At 41.9% G+C, this 19,142-nt stretch overlaps 1 protein-coding gene across 2 annotated transcripts in view; it reads left to right on the forward strand.

Annotated features, from left to right (window-relative positions):
- Window positions 1–19,142, forward strand: part of pla2r1 (phospholipase A2 receptor 1) — a 95,196-nt gene that overhangs the window by 68,205 nt on the left and 7,849 nt on the right. For both annotated transcript variants that reach the window (XM_067987398.1, XM_067987399.1), the window contains exons 20-28: window positions 265–407; window positions 860–977; window positions 1,457–1,617; window positions 4,841–4,991; window positions 6,571–6,809; window positions 6,937–7,105; window positions 9,445–9,606; window positions 15,551–15,673; window positions 16,828–16,998. In XM_067987398.1, coding sequence (XP_067843499.1) covers window positions 265–407; window positions 860–977; window positions 1,457–1,617; window positions 4,841–4,991; window positions 6,571–6,809; window positions 6,937–7,105; window positions 9,445–9,606; window positions 15,551–15,673; window positions 16,828–16,998 — 1,437 coding nt within the window. The remainder of the gene's footprint in view (window positions 1–264; window positions 408–859; window positions 978–1,456; window positions 1,618–4,840; window positions 4,992–6,570; window positions 6,810–6,936; window positions 7,106–9,444; window positions 9,607–15,550; window positions 15,674–16,827; window positions 16,999–19,142) is intronic.

Consider the following 19,142-nt stretch of genomic DNA (forward strand, 5'->3'; position numbering starts at 1 on the left):
TTGTCCGCTATATTTTCAGCCAAGATGGCAGCTCCTTACAGCAACTAGTTTATTAGATAGTTGCTGGAAAGATGCAAGTGCTATTCTGACTATATTAATTCTGCATACTTAAATTGTACTGTAAAATACACATTAAAATCTACATTTTAATACCTTCCTCGGATCTTATGTCTGTTAAATTGTAAAGTTGTCCTAATCCAGCTGAAATGCTTACATCTGTACTATAATTTTGTATTATTTGTTTGCATATTTATTTACCGACAGGGCGCTGGGGTGATAGCAAATGCGTTCTGTCCCTCCCTTTCATCTGTAAACGTCACAATATATCACTGATAGAGGTTCGCACAGATGAGAGTTACCTTCCAGACCTCTCGTGTCCAAAAGGTTGGCTGTATTTTGAACAAAAGGTGATTTTAGAAAAAGAAAAAAACTTTTTGAGATCTTTTTACATATTAAACAGACTAGTAGTATTTGGTTGTAGTACCAGTTAACTTATCCATTTGTGGAGTAAGCATTTGTCAGTAATATCATTTTAAAGGCAATAATTTAAAAGAAAATTGTACGCTGTTACTTTTGTGTCACGTTCATATCAAATATTAAGCTAGATAGTGTCCTCTTTGCTTGATATTCTTTATGTTTGCAACTGACAAAAGTAGAAAAAATAACTTGTACTTATATAGCACTTTTCACATCCTCGGGATGTTCCTAAGTAGTTCACAGGCAATGAATTACTTTTGAAATGCAGTCAATTATTTTGTAGGCAAATTACACAGTAGATAGATTGTCAGAATGCTCATCACTTATAAAAACTTGCACCACAAAGGAAACTTTACTGGTGACTTTTATTTTTCTGTAACAGTGTTTCCTAGTGTATGCCCCAAAGGACAAGAGTCAGCTAAAGCACTGGTATTCTTCTCAAATGTTCTGTACTATACATGGAGGAACACTTGCTACAATAGAAAATGAAATAGAACAAGGTATTTTAAAATAACTAACGGGATGTTTCGTATATCTTGCATATATAGATCATTTTTAGGAGAATTAAAATGCAATCCTCAATTTGCATAAATGTGTGACACTCCAGCCTGCTTCTGTCAGGCGCCTCAGCCCCCTAACTGCAGTGAGCAGTTGAAATGGTAGCCAGCAGGATTCCAGCGGGAATGGGGTGGTATGTCAAAACTGTCCATTTTAAAGCCCTCTCCACCGGTTCCCGCTGGGCAGGGAAGAATAAAATAAAACTCATGGTATTTTACAAATGCTGTCACTGCTTGGGCTTCCAGATTAGATTATGCTGTTGCTTAATAACCCAATGATGTACATTAACTGTTTCTAGCACTTGATTATTTGTTTTCCTATTCACATATGTCTGTTAGTGACAATTATTATCTAGGCCATCGGTAGTGAAAGCTTTATTCAGAGATCGAGTCAATTCTGTTTCCAATTTTTAAATTCACAGCATTTTTAACAATCCAGCTCCTGGATAGATCAACCAGCATTTGGATAGGTCTTCACAGTGATAATTTTGAACGTTGGGTTAATGGGAAGCCTGTGAAGTATACAAACTGGTTACCAAATGAGCCAGCACGAGACACTGCAGATCCTTATAAAAATGATCCTGTGAGTTTGTTTTTTTGAAATCTGCTACATCAAAATGTACTGTTTATTAATAAGCTTTGCATAGATTGTATAACTTTCAATAAAAAAAAATGCATGTGACTTAGTAGGCTCATATGGATATAGGTCCCAATGTTCCCACCCCGTCTGTGCCTAGGTCAAGTGCACTCTGCCTGATATGGCCTGAACATGCCTAGATTTTTGGGTTCAGGTCACACACATTGTCTCAACATTCCCCGGGCCTGAGGGTTCTGCTGCTCAGTAATGGACGCTGGCTGCAGGGCCTTCTGGTTGCTGTCCAAAAACAACAACCAGAAGACCCCCAACCCAAAGATTTTTGGGACCAGAAAACAAAGATTCCATTTACCTTTTCTCAGGCTGCATGGCCTTCCCACCTGCCTCCTCAGATCCTACAATCCGAAGGGGCTGGGTGCAAGTCCTGACTTCTGGGAACGTTTCCTAATGGGTGTCCACCTGGTGCACCTGCAAGAAAATCGAAGGCCCCATCAAGGCTTCCCACCCTATTTACATAGCTGCCCCACACTTGTACCTACTCCCAATCTCCCCTGAGAGATCCCCAGGAAATTCTTGGGCAATATAAAGTGGTTGGAGACTGGTATCATGGGTCTCCACCTCTATTTCATGATTGTTCCCCAGGTACAAAGGAAATGAAAATCTGCCCCATTGCGTCTGCCATATTGTGGCAGCAATTCATATGCTCCATGGGAGGTACAGAATTATAATATTTAATAAACTTCTGAAAACAAGACTCCCCAAATGAGCAGTACAGACCAGAAAGCTTCATGGTTCGATCCCTGGCTTATGCTGCTATCTGACCTTAGCAGGGGCGGTGGTTGGGGTTCTACACTTGAGTGCCTTGAGTTAGGCTAGCATAGGACACATTTGAAATATCAGTCAATTTACTGTACATGTGCACATCAAAGATGTCAGTGATGCTTTATTCAGGAGAGCCAGCACCTTTTTGTCTATTCCCCTGAACCCAACTGTAGCAGAATATGGCTGCCCAATTCCACCAGACTGTTGAAATTCCTAAAGTACAGGGAGTAATTGATGGCACCCATGTGACTCCTATCCATATTACACTGGCCTAGTTGAACAGAAAGGGATTCTACTTGGTTGCCATTTGAAATTGTACATTACTGAGCAAGGTACATACATACATATGATTACAGAATCGAGCTGTGTGTAATGGTGTGGCTGTAGTGCAACAGTTTTGACTGCGCATCAATACAGTGATTTTATCATTAAGAATATCAGTCATGACCCTTTCAGTAATTTTTTTTCTTTTCAATGGCAATGGTAGTATAAACTGAACTACAGTTTTACTATTGTTATAGTAATATACCGAAGCTGCTGTTTAAGTTTTGAATGCATAATTTCCTTACCTGTCAATGCACTGAGCATTTGAATTGCATTGATTCAGATTTACTTATTTTACTTTGGAACAATCGAGGATATAAATCTTTTATCATGAAATATTCATTCATATCCCAGCTGGGAATATTTTATTTGTGCTGTGGCTGCATTCAGTACTTTGTCATTTGATTTGTTCACTCAATCTCTCATGTCGGTCATTATAGATTGCAATCTTCTCAAGTAAATTATTTGGATAATAGCAGCAGCAACATTTTTTTACAGCACAGAAGGAGGCCATTCAGCCCATCGTGCCTGTGCCAGCTCTTTGAAAAAGCTATCCAATTAGTCCTACTCCCCTGCTCTTTCCCCACAGCCCTGCAAATTTTTCCCCTTCAAGTATTTATCAAATTCCCTTTTGAAAGTTATAATTGAATCTGCTTCCATCACCCTTTTAGGTAGTGCATTCCAGATCGAAACAACTTGCTGCATAAAGATTTTTTTCCTCATCTCCCCTCTGGTTCTTTTGCCAATTACTTTATACCTTAAATTTATGTCTACGTTTGACCAGACAGGCATGATGTAACACTCTAGCCCTATGCTGTTGTTAGTATAAATATAAGTCATATAAGCAATTAACAATTTCAAATTAAAATTCATATGCTTAACAATATTTTTGAAATATGTATTGAGAAAATTGTCAACTTAATTTTTCTTGTTTTATGAATAAACTAAATAAACTAAGTTTTTTTTGTCGTATTCAAGATTTAGAATATCTTTACTACAGGTATGTTGCTGAAAAATGTGTTCTCCATGGATTTATCCTCAAGTCTTCGTGCAAAAAAAACTCTCTTTAATGACAATATCTGGAAATGCAAATCTTGCTACCTAGTGACTTGCCACTGGATCAGGGTTGATATTTTACTACTGTTATGAAGGCTGGCCACCAAAACATAATATTTAGGTGTCTCATTTCAATTCGTAACTCTCAGTCACTGTTGCTGCTTCCTCTCCACTCCACCCCCACCCCCCCCCACCCTCCAGTTTGCAGACAGCAGTAAGCACTTGTGGGGGGGGGGGTGGGAAGAGTGATCAGAATTTGAGGACATTTTCCAGCGCCAGGTCTTAAAAATGTCACAACAGTTAACAGGAAGAAAAATCCTCTTCGCTAACAGTGTATCAGATGCAGAAGCCTGGTGGTAGTGGGACCTTGAAACAACAGGATTTCACCAAGAACTTGATCAGTGGCCAAATCCTGACTGGGCCTGGGACGGACAGAACGACCTGAAACATAACCCATGATGTCGGAGGGGAGCCAATGGGGTGGGCTTTTTCATGTCAGGAATTTCCTTGGCACTAGCTTCACTACCATCCAGTCACCAAAACACCAGGATAAACCCAGCATACAGGTTTGCTCAGCGGTGGAAGTGGGACTCCCCTGGTTGGGGGGGCTCAGGCCTCAGGCTGCTTTTTCTGTCCTCCATTCCTATAACAGGCGTCCAAGATGTGCCATACTGGCAAAGGCACTCATCCAACATATGCAAAACAGGTGCCCCTGCCTGACCCAGGATACTCGGTGGGTTCAGGAGGAGAGGTCACCGGCGACCACTGCATTGCACTTTTGCCAGTGGAGCACAGCTGAGGATTTTTGACCTCAACTATCCAAATTGAAAGAGCAGTCAGTGCTTGCTAAGGTTTTTGGTCCTTTGGGGATCATTCTGGAACAAATACTTAAGAATAAGGTAATTGCAGTGCTTTAGCTGTGAATATTTCCTCAAGTTTGTTTAAATAAAATATGTCTGAAATTTAGCTAATTATATCAGCTAACATTTGTAAACTTCTATTTTTGCAGACTTCAGAACACCTTAATAGTCCTATCTTACAAGAGGAGTCAAAAAGGTGTGCTTTATTGTCCAATAGTCATGCTCATCATTCCACTGGAAGATGGTACACGAGAACTTGTAATACAAACGATTATGGCTTTGTTTGTCAAAAATACCCAGGTGAAGTCCTTCAGAGAAATTATCTTAATTAAATTTTAATTAGTAGTAAGTGCTACATTAGCCTTGAGGTATACAGTAGCAGTTATCTCTTATTTCAGTACTTGGAAATTGAAATCCCAACAGAGGTCATTAAACATACAGCCATAGCTGTGATGAGCTATTGTCATGTCCATGGAGGTTTGTGTTAATGGTTGCATAATTCTGGGACATAAAGATTGAAATTATTCTTTGTTTAATATATCTATGAAAGGAACCTACTCTGGAAAGAACTGTGCAAGCTATGTTTTGTGGAGCACATAGATTTATAGATGTTCATGCAGCTCTTTCTTAATATGGCTAAATTTCATGGCTACATTTTTGTACTTAAAGCTTAATGCAGAACGTGATCTAAATTGAAACTATTCCACACGAGTTACAATCCAGATAAAAATGAGGTGGTACCAAATTAATTAATTGATATTCAACAAGCAAATAAAGAACTTTATTGGAAATACTGTCCTATTATTTGGGGCTAAAGCAGTTACTTGGGTGAAAAGTATAGTAAAAATCAATAAGGTCTAAAATCTAAATCAGAAATAACATTGAGACTGCTTTGTTAAAAGTAGAAAGATAAAAATGAGACCTTTACTGAGAGGAGAAGTAAAATAAAAAACCATCAAGGTGTTTTTTTTTCAAAATTGATCAGTCAGCAGTAGATAAAGTTTTCTTGATCGACCAATCTACGATAAATATGTTTTCCCAAGAATGGAAACGACTGTTTAAGATCAATGTACCCTCAGCCTATGCTGAAATACATAAAATACCAAATAAAAATACAAAATGTCACCATCCCTAAAGTTGACCTGGCCCCATTGAGGAGTCAACCCTTTAGAGGTGTCCTGGTGTCCCTGGTACAAAGGTTGAAGCACTTCAAAATTTCTTCATTGTTGTGGAGGGTCACCAACTGTAGGAATTCCCAGGCATATAAGGATTCGGGAGTAAGGGAATCAATTCGGGGTGTCTAGATATAATTTACTTTTCTTTTAATGCACCCTTTGACATATTCAGGGTGGTGAGTACACTGATAATTTCAATAGGTAGGAATCTGTGTCAGGAGTAGGCATCAGATACTCGTTTGATGACCCATCTGACTTTTTTAGGCGGAGACTTCTTTGGCCCTGATCTTGTTAAGCACCTGCTAGAGTTCTATGATTCTATAAGTGCAGGAAATTGGGACTAGCTTAGTGGTATAAACTGGGCAACATGGACATGTTGGGCCGAAGGGCCTGTTTCCATGTTGTAACTTCTATGATTCTATGATTCTATAAGAGTTCACTACAGAACATAACTATTTTCCTTTCTAGGACTCGCTAGGAAACTCTTGTGCTGAGGAGCCCAGAAAGTAATTAGACTTTTAGCTTTTGTGTGTCCTGTGATGTCATTTTGCATTGTACTATCCAAGCAGTTTTTCTAATTCTGCATGACCTGTACTGATAGGATAATTTCTATTCCATTCTATCGCTTGTACTGATGTAAACATTTACTGCTCATCTTAATCAGTTTTATAAGTTCCATCATGCCAGTTTTATTGTCTCTATAGATAAATCCATCCATCATATCAATGCATCATCTATGTACCCAGTACTTGATACTTTTGCATATGGAAACTACACGTACAAACTGATCAAGAAGAATCTAACATGGTATGAAGCATTAAATGAATGCAGACAGAGAGAAACTGAACTGGTCAGCATCACTGATCAATACCACCAAGCTTTTCTCATGGTCATTGTGAACAGGCTGTCACACCCACATTGGATAGGACTGTCTAGCCCAGATGTATGTCCAAAACTATATTACCTTTGATAACTTTAATTTTATTGATTAATGTAGTGTATAAAAATAAAGATAGAAAGGCATTTATCATGTTAATGTTCTTGTCATCCATACTTGTCATTGTTTGCAGGACGGAAAAAGCTTTATTTGGTCAGATGGTAGTGGCACTGTATTCAGTCATTGGGCTGAGGAAGGTCCTCACTCATCTCATAATTGTGGGTACATGGATACTAATGGCTACTGGAAGACCACTGACTGTGAAACTCAACTCCAGGGAGCTCTCTGCCAGATTTTACAAAGTAAGAATTCAGCTTCAAAACCTTTCATGACTTTTTTTGTTCATATTTTGTGCAGAATATAAAAAGGACATTCAAGTATGACTTCTAGATCATTTTGACTTGTGTAATCTGACATACAATACTGATAATGTGCACTGTTTTGCTGTAAGAATTATGTTGGCTTTTTTTTAATTAACCTCTCATGATCTAGTCACGTTATTTCAAAACCTCAATATTTTGAAATTATAAGAGACATTGGCATTACATTTTGGCCATTCTCAGTTTGGTCTCCCCTTGTGAGCCTGTTTTCAATGTGAAGTGTCAAGTCAAAGGCTGCAAAGAGGTTGAGGAGGGATAATGCACCAAGGTTGCAATCACAGAGAATGTTATTCATGACTATGATTAGGACCATTTCAGTGCTGTTGAAGGGTAGAAACCTGTTTGGAGGGATTCAAACGGGATTGCATTAGAGATAGGCACAGCTCTGGGAGGGGACAAGTTTAAGGATCTTGAAGAGGAAAGTGAAGTTGGCAGTAGTTAGCAAGGACAGAGGGTTTGAGAGTGTTGCTTTTGAGGAAACGGATGATGACAGCAGTTTTAAAAGAGAGGGACACAGTATCTAAGGAGAGAGAGTTCCATTTATAATGTCAGCTCGCATGGGAGCTGAGAAGGGAAGTGGGTGGTCAGCAGTTTAATGGGAATGGGATCCAGGGAGCATGAGGTTGGTCTCATGGATGAGGTGTGCTTGTAGAGGGCAATGGGGGAAGGTGATGGGTAATAAACAAGAGAGAGACAAAGGTTCAGGACTCTAAGACTTGGGTTCAAATCCAGCCCAGACTGATGGAATGCATATCTCTTTACTTTGCTGGTTGTATGAAATGAGTTTGGCCAGTCCATGGGAAACTTTGCAGCAGGTTGCTGAGGACTTACATAAAGAGTGAATTATTAAAAGAAAAGCTATTGGCAGTTGCCAGCCTTGTGGACAATGGACGTCGTAATTGCCACTGATTAGTTGCAATGAAGCAAAGTCCTGCAAATAACCCCGTGGCCTAGTGAGTAACTGCATCAATGCATGGAGTGTTTTAGAGCAATACAGACCAGTTAGCTGAGAAGAGTTAGCTGATCTCAGCCAGAACATAATGGCGACGCTTGGCCTCTGTGTCACTAAGTGTTGCCTGATCAGTACCCAGTGTCCAGTTTCCCCCAATGGAAAGTTTGCTTAGGTGCACATCAAATAAGAACAGATTAGTCGCAACTGCAATGTTCTTTACTGTGAAATGGTCTGCCAATAGTCAGTGTCTAGGTTCACATGTGACAACATGCCATTTGGATGAGATAGTGCCATTGAACTAAAAGTCTCCACCTTCAGGAGAGCATGTGGGGGGATTGAATATCTTTATTACTAATCAGTTGGTGAAAGTAGTTACTTTTCAACCAGTCAACAAGTACAGTTTTTCACTAAGTCTAATCCAATGTACTTTTCCTTTGGCTCAGAAACCTCCCTCCTGACTACCAAAGACTACTCTTGACCTAAAGGGCAACAATCTTTCTTTAATTTTTGTCACTTGTAAACGTTTATCAGGTTTTTTTGGTTGGCTGCAGAGATGTAATAGTTATACTTTAATGCTTTTCCATTATCAGTGTATGTTGAGAAGCAGGATTGTCAGTTATAGAGGTATTTAACAATACAACTTGATTTATTTTCGGGGGAAATCAGGAAAGGAAATAATGTTCCCTAAACAAGGGGACTAACAGGAAGGGGGAAATTTTAACATTTGGGCAGTTGCAATGCAACATGTCGCTGTCCCCCCCCGCCCCCACCCCATGCCGACAGTAATTGGCCGAGGCCATTTCGAGGCCCACGCCTCATTTAAATAGTACCAGAGAGCGGTGGTGCTAAATGGATTGGGACCGGTGCAAGATCGGGTGGCCCAGAGGCCACCCAGCCAGCAGCAAGTTAATCCTGGGAAGGGGGGGAAGCCCAAGGCAGCAAAGCACTCCTTCTCCTCCTGGTTCTCCCAACAATTAAACTTTTTTGGGTACTGTACCCCAGTAAATGTGGTTCGAGAGTGCACAATCCACTCAGTTATGTCCTTGAATCGCAATTGGGGTTCTATGTACGTCAGAGGACTCTTTTTTGCATATTACAAGGAACTACTACCTGAAACGGGCGAGTGCTTTGGCTGCTGAGCTATAGGCCCTTTTAAAAATGTTGGCAGCCGGAGCGACATCGTTAGCAGGGCGATATCCCATTTTGAGGCTGTTAGTTATTTTTTGACGCCAATTCGGCTGTGAGGTGTGGGAGGAAAGTCTGTGAATTAGAATTGCCTGAATATTTCTAATTAATCTACTGTTTCCAGCTGCAACATTAAGCTCACCGGCTTACAAAATGGAGTGCCCAAACGCAGCTAAAGATTTGCCTTGGATTCCATACCGAGGCAATTGTTATCTTTTTGACCTGGTTTTATACAATTCTTCAAGCTTAACAATGAAAGAAGCTAAAGAAGTTTGCAGAAACCTGGGTAAGACATTCCACTCTGAAAAACCTAGCAAAAAATCTAATATATTCACGTTGGTGTAAATTTCAGCACATACAGAGGTGCAGCTTATGTACTACGCTTTACAGTACGTTTAAAGTGGCAGCAAAGTCACAAATGTCACAAATCATCCAACAGTTCCAAATTATGATTACACTTTTCTAATGTATTACCTATTTTTGATGTAATTTTCCTGCTGCAAGATAATTAGATTCATGTTATGATAAACAGTTATAACCCAAATTACTTTATCAGTCAAACTGCTCTTTCGCCATATAACCTTTCCGATGTTTTCATGCTAAGGAAATATAATGCCAAAGATCCTATATATAGTCTCATGCCTTCCCTTGTATCAGTGACATAAAAATAAAAGCTATTTATTAAATACATTTATTTTTTGTCAAACATCCATTTGTCCATAGTACATAAAAAATTTTGCATGAGTATACAAGTCCTGAAAAGTAACAGTAGAGTGTTAAAGGAAGCAACTATCATCTCACAATCAAACTTACCTATTCATTTTAATTACCCTTGACTGAGCCTCCCATGGTTGGACATCAAGGTAACGCTGTTGCTCACTTATTTGTGAAACCTCCCCAAGTAGTAAAATATATTTTGGAGCTACAAGATCCGGCCTGCTCTCTGCTTCCTCCATGCTATCGCTTACTCATTTCTGATGCCCCCTTGCCCCCGCTTCGCAAATCGATTTTCCCTTGCTGCAACTTCCAACCTGATCGCTAGCTTCTGCAATGGCTACCCACCGCAACCTGAACCGACCTCCCCACCACATTCCGACCAGACTTCCTCCACTGTGAATGCTGAGGCCATTCTGTCATGTGTGCCTCTCATGTTTTTCTGTCACAATTTAACTTACCTATTTATTTTTCTTGCCTCTGAGACCTCCAAGCGTGTTCCACAAGATAGGTCGTGATATTGCATACCTACTTTTTGGACTTCCCAGTTCCAGGAAAGGTATTTTAGAGCTGGTAAAATCAGGCCTATGGACTGAAACTACCTGCTTCCTCTCCACTGCCACCTCTCAAGGCTGCTGCACCCTCCCTAACACAACCAAGCCCTGACCGAATCAAGCCCGAGGATTTCAGCACGATCTATTTTAAAGGGGAGGTGAGAGTGACTGCCCTTGACATCAAGGCAGCATTTGACCGAGTTTGGCAACAAGGAACCCTAGCAAAATTGAAAATGGGAATCGGGGAAAACTCTCCAGTGGCTGGAGTCATATCTAGCACAAAGGAAGATGGTAGTGGTTTTTGGAGGCCAATCATCTCAGCCCCAGGACATTGCTGCAGGAGTTCCTCAGGGCAGTGTCCTAGGCCCAACCATCTTCAGCTGCTTCATCAATGACCTTCCCTCCATCATAAAGGTCAGAAATGGGGATGTTCGCTGATGATTGCACAGTGTTCAGTTCCATTCGCAACCCCTCAGATAATGAAGCAGTTTGTGCCCGCATGAAGCAAGACCTGGACAACATCCAGGCTTGGGCTGATAAGTGGCAAGTAACATTCATGCCAGGCAATGACCATCTCCAATAAGGGACAATCTAACCACCTTGTCTTGACATTCAATGGCATTACTGTCGCCGAATCCCCCACCATCAACATCCTGGGGTCACCATTGACCAGAAACTTAACTGGACCAGCCACATAAATACTGTGGCTACAAGAGCAGGTCAGAGGCTGGGTTTTCTGCAGCGAGTGACTCACCTCCTGACTCCACAAAGCTTTTCCATCATCTGCAAGGCACAAGTCAGGAGTGTGATGGAATACTCTCCACTTGTCTGGATGAATGCAGCTCCAACAACACTCAAGAAGCTCGACACCATCCAGGACAAAGCAGCCTGCTTGATTGGCACCCCATCCTCCACCTTAAACATTCACTCCCTCCACCACTGGCACACCGTGGCTGCAGTGTGTACCATCGACAGGGAACAACACATGGGAACAACACCACCTGCACATTCTCCTCCAAGTCACACACCATCCCGACTTGGAAATATATCGCCATTCCTTCATCGTCGCTGGGTCAAAATCCTGGAACTCCCTACCTAACAGCACTATGGGAGAACCTTCACCACACAGACTGCAGTGGTTCAAGAAGCAGCTCACCACCACCTTCTCAAGGGCAATTAGGGATGCGATAACTATCCAAGCGAGAAGTCTTGCCCAAATGGAACACAGGCTTGCAGAAGTCTTCAAAATAATTGAGGGCTATTATAGGCTGTGGCAGCTTTGTCCAAATGCTCAGGAAATGCTTGTCTCTGCACTTCATTTGAAAAACCGGCATGCAAAGAAGCACCTGAGTGCTCTCTTCTATGGTACTGGAATTAGGCATGAGGACTTCCCAAATGACCTTTTGAGTAGTTCCGAATTGTAGTCTCACATACCGTTAACTTGACATCAAGGCAGCATTTGACCGAGTGTGGCACCAAGGAGCCCTAGTAATATTGAAGTCAATGGGAATCAGGGGGAAAACTCTCCAGTGGCTGGAGTCATACCTAGCACAAAGGAAGATGGTAGTGGTTGTTGGAGGCCAATCATCACAGCCCCGGGACATTGCTGCAGGAGTTCCTCAGGGCAGTGTCCTAGGCCCAACCATCTTCAGCTGCTTCATCAATGACTTTCCCTCCATCATAAGGTCAGAAATGGGGATGTTCGCTGATGATTGCACAGTGTTCAGTTCCATTCGCAACCCCTCAGATAATGAAGCAATCTGTGCCCGCATGCAGCACGACCTGGACAACATCCAGGCTTGGGCTGATATGTGGCAAGTAACATTCGCGCCAGACAAGTGCCAGGCAATGACCATCTCCAACAAGAGAGAGTCTAACCTCCCCTTGACATTCAACGGCATTACCATCGCCGAATCCCCCACCATCAACATCCTGGGGGTCACCATTGACCAGAAACTTAACTGGACCAGCCACATAAATACTGTGGCTACAAGAGCAGGTCAGAGGCTGGGTATTCTGTGGCGAGTGACTCACCTCCTGCCTCCCCAAAGCCTTTCCACCATCTGCAAGGCACAAGTCAGGAGTGTGATGGAATACTCTCCACTTGCCTGGATGAGTGCAGCTCCAACAGCACTCAAGAAGCTCGACACCATCCGGGATAAAGCAGCCCGCTTGATTGGCACCCCATCCACCACCATAAACATTCACTCCCTTCACCACCGGTGCACTGTGGCTGCAGTGTGTACCATCCACAGGATGCACTGCAGCAACTCGCCAAGGCTTCTTCGACAACACCTCCCAAACCCGCGACCTCTACCACCTAGAAGGATAAAGGCAGCAGGCACATGGGAACACCACCACCTGCACGTCCCCCTCCAAGTCACACACCATCCTGACTTGGAAATATATCGCCGTTCCTTCATTGTTGCTGGGTCAAAATCCTGGAACTTCCTTCCTAACAGCACTGTGGGAGAACCTTCACCACATGGACTGCAGCGGTTCAAGAAGGCGGCTCACCACCACCTTCTGAAGGGCATTTAGGGATGGGCAATAAATGCTGGCCTTGCCAGCGACGCCCACATCCCATGAACGAATAAAAAAAAACTGCAGCCAAAATAAAGACTAGGATTTACTTAATCCACAAATTAATTGGAACCAGCTGGGGAGGAGATGCTTACACCCTGCAGATAGACACCTTGGCTCTTGTTTCCACAGTAGCTGAATATTGCGCACCAGCATGGGCAGCAAGTGCATTTACAAGTCTTGTTGACTTGAAACAAAACTAAGAGAACCATGGCGGTTGGTTCCCTGTCCTCTCGCATATCATGCCACCACTTCTCAGAAGAGAAGCAACAATAGTCAAAGAAAACAATCAGGCAAATTCAGATCTGCCAACTAATGAACATCTTCAGAAGCTCGTGAGATGGCACCTTAAGTCCAGGAACCCCTTCTAATTAGCAGCTGAAACTCTTGAAACATCAGAACGCTCACTTAAAGGCAAGTGGCGGAGGATGTGGGAAACCAGCGGGATCAGAAATCAGGACCTGATCACGGACCTCGTGTCAAGATCGCCCAAGTAGAACCCAATTTCCAGGCCTCCAAGCAGTCAGCAAATACAGTATAACCACAATAAATGCTTTTAAAAGAAAAACTAAAAGCCAGTTCTCAACTTAGTTCTTTGAAACCAGCTTACCAAATAATTTCAAACTTCTGCTGGGGGTGGTGGGATGGGGTGGGGGGTGGTGAAGAGAAGAAAATGAAGGTTGATAGGATCCATTGTCCTGCATCGTCTTTTCCCCCCCCCCTACCCCACCCCAAATACTCGTAGGCCCCCTCCAACACTACCAGATCCCAGTCTGTCCACAGTGTTATCAGGCTCTACCTCCAAAGCTCCCAGAGCCTATGTCACCTCTCCGTATTCCTCTAAGAAGTTTGAACCTGCTGCCCAATGTCCCTGCACCCCAGAACCAGTCCCTTTCTCCCATATTTCTTCCCAGTAGTCCAACACCAGAGATCCCTATTCCCCAAAGCTAACAGACCCCTCTACTGCTCCTAAACCCACCCATTATTCTAGATCCCTGCGACACCACTCCCATCGCTACAGACTTTGATGCCCTCTATCAGTACTCTTATATATAATGATCTCCCTCCCAATTCTTGTATACCCTCAGGCTCCCTCCCAGTGCTGCCTAATTCAGGGGTCCCTTTTCAGAGCCATCTCTGCCCCAGTGTTTCTCGTCCATGGCATCTCGCTTTTACTGCAGCCAGGCTCTAATGTTGAGGGTAGCGGTAACCTTTACACCTACTGGTAGAGGATTACAGAAGTTTGATTGTCTCTACAAATCTTTGTGAACCAGAGGAAACAATTCAGTCAGAACCTCTTTGGTTAAATCTGACACTCTGAACGCACTGCTTCTTCACCAAGCTCAAATAGCTGTCTCTGCTGCAGTAGACTCTCTGCAAGTTGTCCTATTCACTTGCACTGCCAGGCACACACTCCTGCTTCTCTTCCTGCCCCATTGATATAGACTTATTAATGCCACTTGAGCCATGCCCATGAATGGAAACCACTTCTCTCATTGGGGTGGGGTGGGGGGAAAAAGAGGGATGCAGGAAAATGGATCCTATCAACCTTCATTCTCTTCTCTTCACCACCACCAACAACCCCCCCCCCCCCCCCCACTGCCCCGGCCACCCCCAGCAGAAGTTGAAATTATTTGGTAAGCTGGTTTCATAGCACTAAGTTGAGAACTGGCTTTTAGTTTTTCTTTTAAAAGCATTTATTGTGGTTATACTCTATTTGCTGACTGTTTGGAGGCCTGGAAATTGGGCTCTACTTGGGCGATCTTGACACGGGGTCCGTGATCAGGTCCTAATTTCTGATCCCGCTGGTTTCCCACTTCCTCTGCCACTTGCCTTTAGGTGAGCGTTCTGATGTTTTGATACTTTGAAATTTCCTTTTTAAATCTTTCTAACTCATTGTCTGATCTTGAGTAAAACGCTCACTTTTTGATGCAACTGTGCAATTAAGGAATACTTAGTTTATCATAACATTTAACATGATTTTTAACAAGTTAAGTTGGCCTTTTGTCTCCCTTTTCACCAGCTGATTTTTTACCCCTTTTATGAAGTGGTAGGAATATTGAGAGCAATGCTAAACTGGAATGAATCATCAATTGGTGCTTTCTCCTCACATTCCAACATTCATTGCTCATGTCTACCTGCTTGCAAAGATCAGTGAATGCAAGAATGTCAGGTCCCTTAATTTTATATTTGCTAATCTTTCAACCACAAAGTAAGTTTATAATTTTTTCTGTCATTCTAAACATTCTGAAGTATTGATATTACTAAAAAAGTGATTTATTTTAAGCAAGTGCAATACACATATAGCAAACAGAAATAGACATTAGAGGGTTTTTTTTTAATTCATGGAAACTTACTCCAAACTTCTATACCTTACAGCTACAAAATCTTTTATTTTGCACATTAAAGATGAAGAGGAAAACAACTTTGTTTTTGAACAAGTAAAACCATACAGCCACATTGTAGATGTGATCTGGTTGGGCATCATGTTTGACATAGATGGTAAGTAATGACTAAGTTCACTTAAAGAAGAAAAGTCGAGTGCCGCCTTTTAATCAAAGAAATTAACAGTTTCATCATGAATATCTTAAAAATTTCCAGCATTTTCTGTTATTATTTAGAATCTAAAGTAGGTGGTCAACATACACAGTTACAATGAGATGCTAAGTAAACATATTATCAAAATAAGATTGTACCTTTTACAAGCTAAAGGCATAAAAGATCCATTTTATCTGTGTGTTCATTTTATATTTGTCTAATGTTTTACATTTGCCAAGTAAAACAAAAGTTTGTTTATTTACTCTCCACATAAATGGGCTGAACTCCCTGATGACCACTGTCGAGTAAGGTGCTCACGGGAGTGCTGGTCAGAGAATTGTGGGCTTGCAGCCCCTGATTTTCAGTCCATTTAAATGATTAGGTAGAAAATCAAGCACTATGGGCCCACTATTTCCCAACCAGTGCATCTTGCAACTGCCGCTCCTCGCCATGTGACCTGATCGAAGAATCACCCCTAAACTGACTAAGAAAAATAATGCAACCATAAACATCTGAGGGATTCTTATGTCTTTTCAGAAGGAATTTTCATAACGATCCCTTCTTCCATCATATACAGCTTTTAGATGCCTCTTGAGCATCAGCTTCAGTTATTTTCTTATGCCACAAGATATCAATTGCATGCTGATCCATTGTGCGAGAGAGCAAGTTTTGAAAAAAGTCTGAGTAGTAGCATTTCTGACTGTTTTATGTCCACCTTCTTCTTTGAATTTCTGCATTCGTTAAAAGAAACATTTGCTAACTACCATTGATCACACACAATATTTTGATATCTGGATTATATAAATCATAGCTGTACTCGCCAAACCCTTAATGGATCACTTCCATATACAGTTGTGCATTTCACTTCAGAGGAAGGAATAACAAATGTACCTTAGAAAACTGCTTGCAGCAAATAAAACTGGTGCCTGCCAACCATGTGCAGTGTTGATGTGATTTATTGAGCGGTAATCATCACTGGAAGTTGTCTAATTCATCGAATAATTGTGGGTAATAGTGCTCATATGTATGGATCTGCTATATTTGTGTAGGTTTGCTACGGGTAACTGCTTATTTAGAATACTGTTTATTATAATTATCTTCATTCTGCTGCATTGCAGATAATACATTGAAATGGTTTGATGGCACCCCAGTAATTTACTCAAACTGGGGTACAGAAGAACCTGATGCAAATCACCATCCTGTTGATTTTTGTGCTGGAATGAGGTCCTCGGATGGTGCGTGGTTTATTTTTGACTGTGAAGATGACCTCGGAGCTGTTTGTCAAACAGGTATGCACCAAAAGTCTTCAAGGATATTGAAAACTAATGAACCACTGGTTTAGTTTAGTGAGCATGAATTATTTATTTTATTATTTATATACTTGTAATTTTAAATGATTACGTGTTACTGATGTATCTTGATGTACAAAACATCCCAGTGGAGTCTTTTGGTGGATGCAAAAATTTATTCAATGAATAACTGAGTCATACAGACAAGGTGTGTGCCAGGTTCAATCACCAGTCTGTGCTGAGCCATGGTGTTTCTGGCTATGGAAGGAAAATCAGCCAGGGTTCCTGCACCTAATTGCTATGTCTAGTGATCTCTGCTGGAAGTTTGCATAAAGACAGGATTTGGTTCTTGCAGCTGAATAGGCCTTCACATTCACTGTTGAGGCTCACACACAAGTAATAGCCATTTAAAGAGAGTGACCATCACCTGTGAAACCATACCCCAACAAGGAGGCGAGAGAGAAAAATAAGCAAAACAGAAAAAGTAATGATCCATATAACACCTATACTGTCTGAATGGAAAAACAGAGGCATCAAAATTTGTCTGAGGCCTGTTTTTCTGGCACAAATCACCCTCCTAAGCCTCGACTATGGCGGACAGGAAGCACATGATCATAACAAGTGCACTGCCCACCATATTGGTAAATGCCAAAAAATAGTTGTGCAGTGCCCACCTCTCAAACAGGCATTAGTCCCTTTGCATATGCAAATAAGGGATCTAACGCTTGAGGCCCCCACTGCAAGATGTTGCCTTGAGGCAGCCGATGCTGGCTACACTCAGGTACACCAGGCTATAAACGACAAGGTAAGATTTTAAAATATATTTATCTTAATGTGGAGCCGGGCCCCCCCCATCGCCGTTACCACCCCTTTTGATCGCTGCCGCTACCCTTCCACTGGCACTGCTACCTCCCGACTTGATTTGACCCTGTTCCCTTCTCAGCCGACCCCCTTCACCATTTACCTGAGGGCTGCTGCTGGCGTCACAGAGGCCTGATGTTTAATACCACTTCACCAGCGAGCTGCCCGTTACTGGCCACAGCTCGCCGGCTCGATGGTGATAAGGCCCAAGACCAAATATTGGGTGTGCCTTAAGCCTCACCATTCAGACGGAGGGAGTGATCCCAAATTTCTACGCCTAACTCTCCTCTCTAATCCATCGTACTTTAAAAAAAATTTGCTCACAACTGTCATATAGCTTATACTAGTTTTTTTTTTAAATGTAATCATAAATTACTGGTAATTTTAAATTGTATACAGTAATTAATAATAGTGGCCCAGAAATTGTGGTCCTGGTTCTGTACTGCCAGAGATGTGGCAGGACAGGACTTCTGCCCACCCGTTTGCCCTCATCTTGACTTGTCCCAAGGGAGGGATAATTTGAATATTAAGATCAGGTGCCCGTGCCATTAATGGTGTTACTGAGGTGTCCACCCTGTGGACCTGGTGGAATTTCAGAGCAGCACTTCACCGTTATGTCGGCAGGGGAGACACGGGTCGGTCTGGCCGAAGTTATAAAACTGCATTTGCTCCTTTGCTTGGAGAATCTAAAGCTGGACAAACATCTTCAAAGATGCTCTGTCATTGATCTGTCTGTCTCCAAACAACAGTCAACTGGTGCTTGGAATCTGAATTATGAGCCCTACTTATGGCGCTATACAACAAGTATGCTCCTTAATGGAGGTGTACTTACTGCTGGCTGTACAGTAGGCAGAAGTAACAGAATTTACAGGGTAGCACAGTATCCCATTAGTCCCATCCACAAAAGTAACATCAAAATGGAGGGTGGAAAACAGAAAAAGTTCCCCCGTCAAAATTTGTCTTCAGAGCCAAAAAGGAAAGGAAATGGGTTCAATCGTAAATTCCTGCCCCTCAGCTCCCACTCCACTAGACTTCTGCCCTCCGAACCCTGGATTTTTGAGGCTAGTTTTATGTTTACTATAAAATAGATGTTCGATATTTTGTAGATTGCAAATCTGTATTACAAAGCTAGATGGCAGCAAGAATACCTGTTCACTTGACTTGCCTTATCTGCGTTGTCTCAGTGTTGTATCAACAGGTGTTTATGACTGGTCTCTGCAATTAACAGTAACTGGATGTTACATTGCATTGTCGTCAACTTTTTCATTTACGTAAAACACATT

The sequence above is a fragment of the Heptranchias perlo genome, chromosome 7 (genome assembly GCF_035084215.1).
Source record: "Heptranchias perlo isolate sHepPer1 chromosome 7, sHepPer1.hap1, whole genome shotgun sequence".
NCBI lineage: Eukaryota > Metazoa > Chordata > Chondrichthyes > Hexanchiformes > Hexanchidae > Heptranchias > Heptranchias perlo.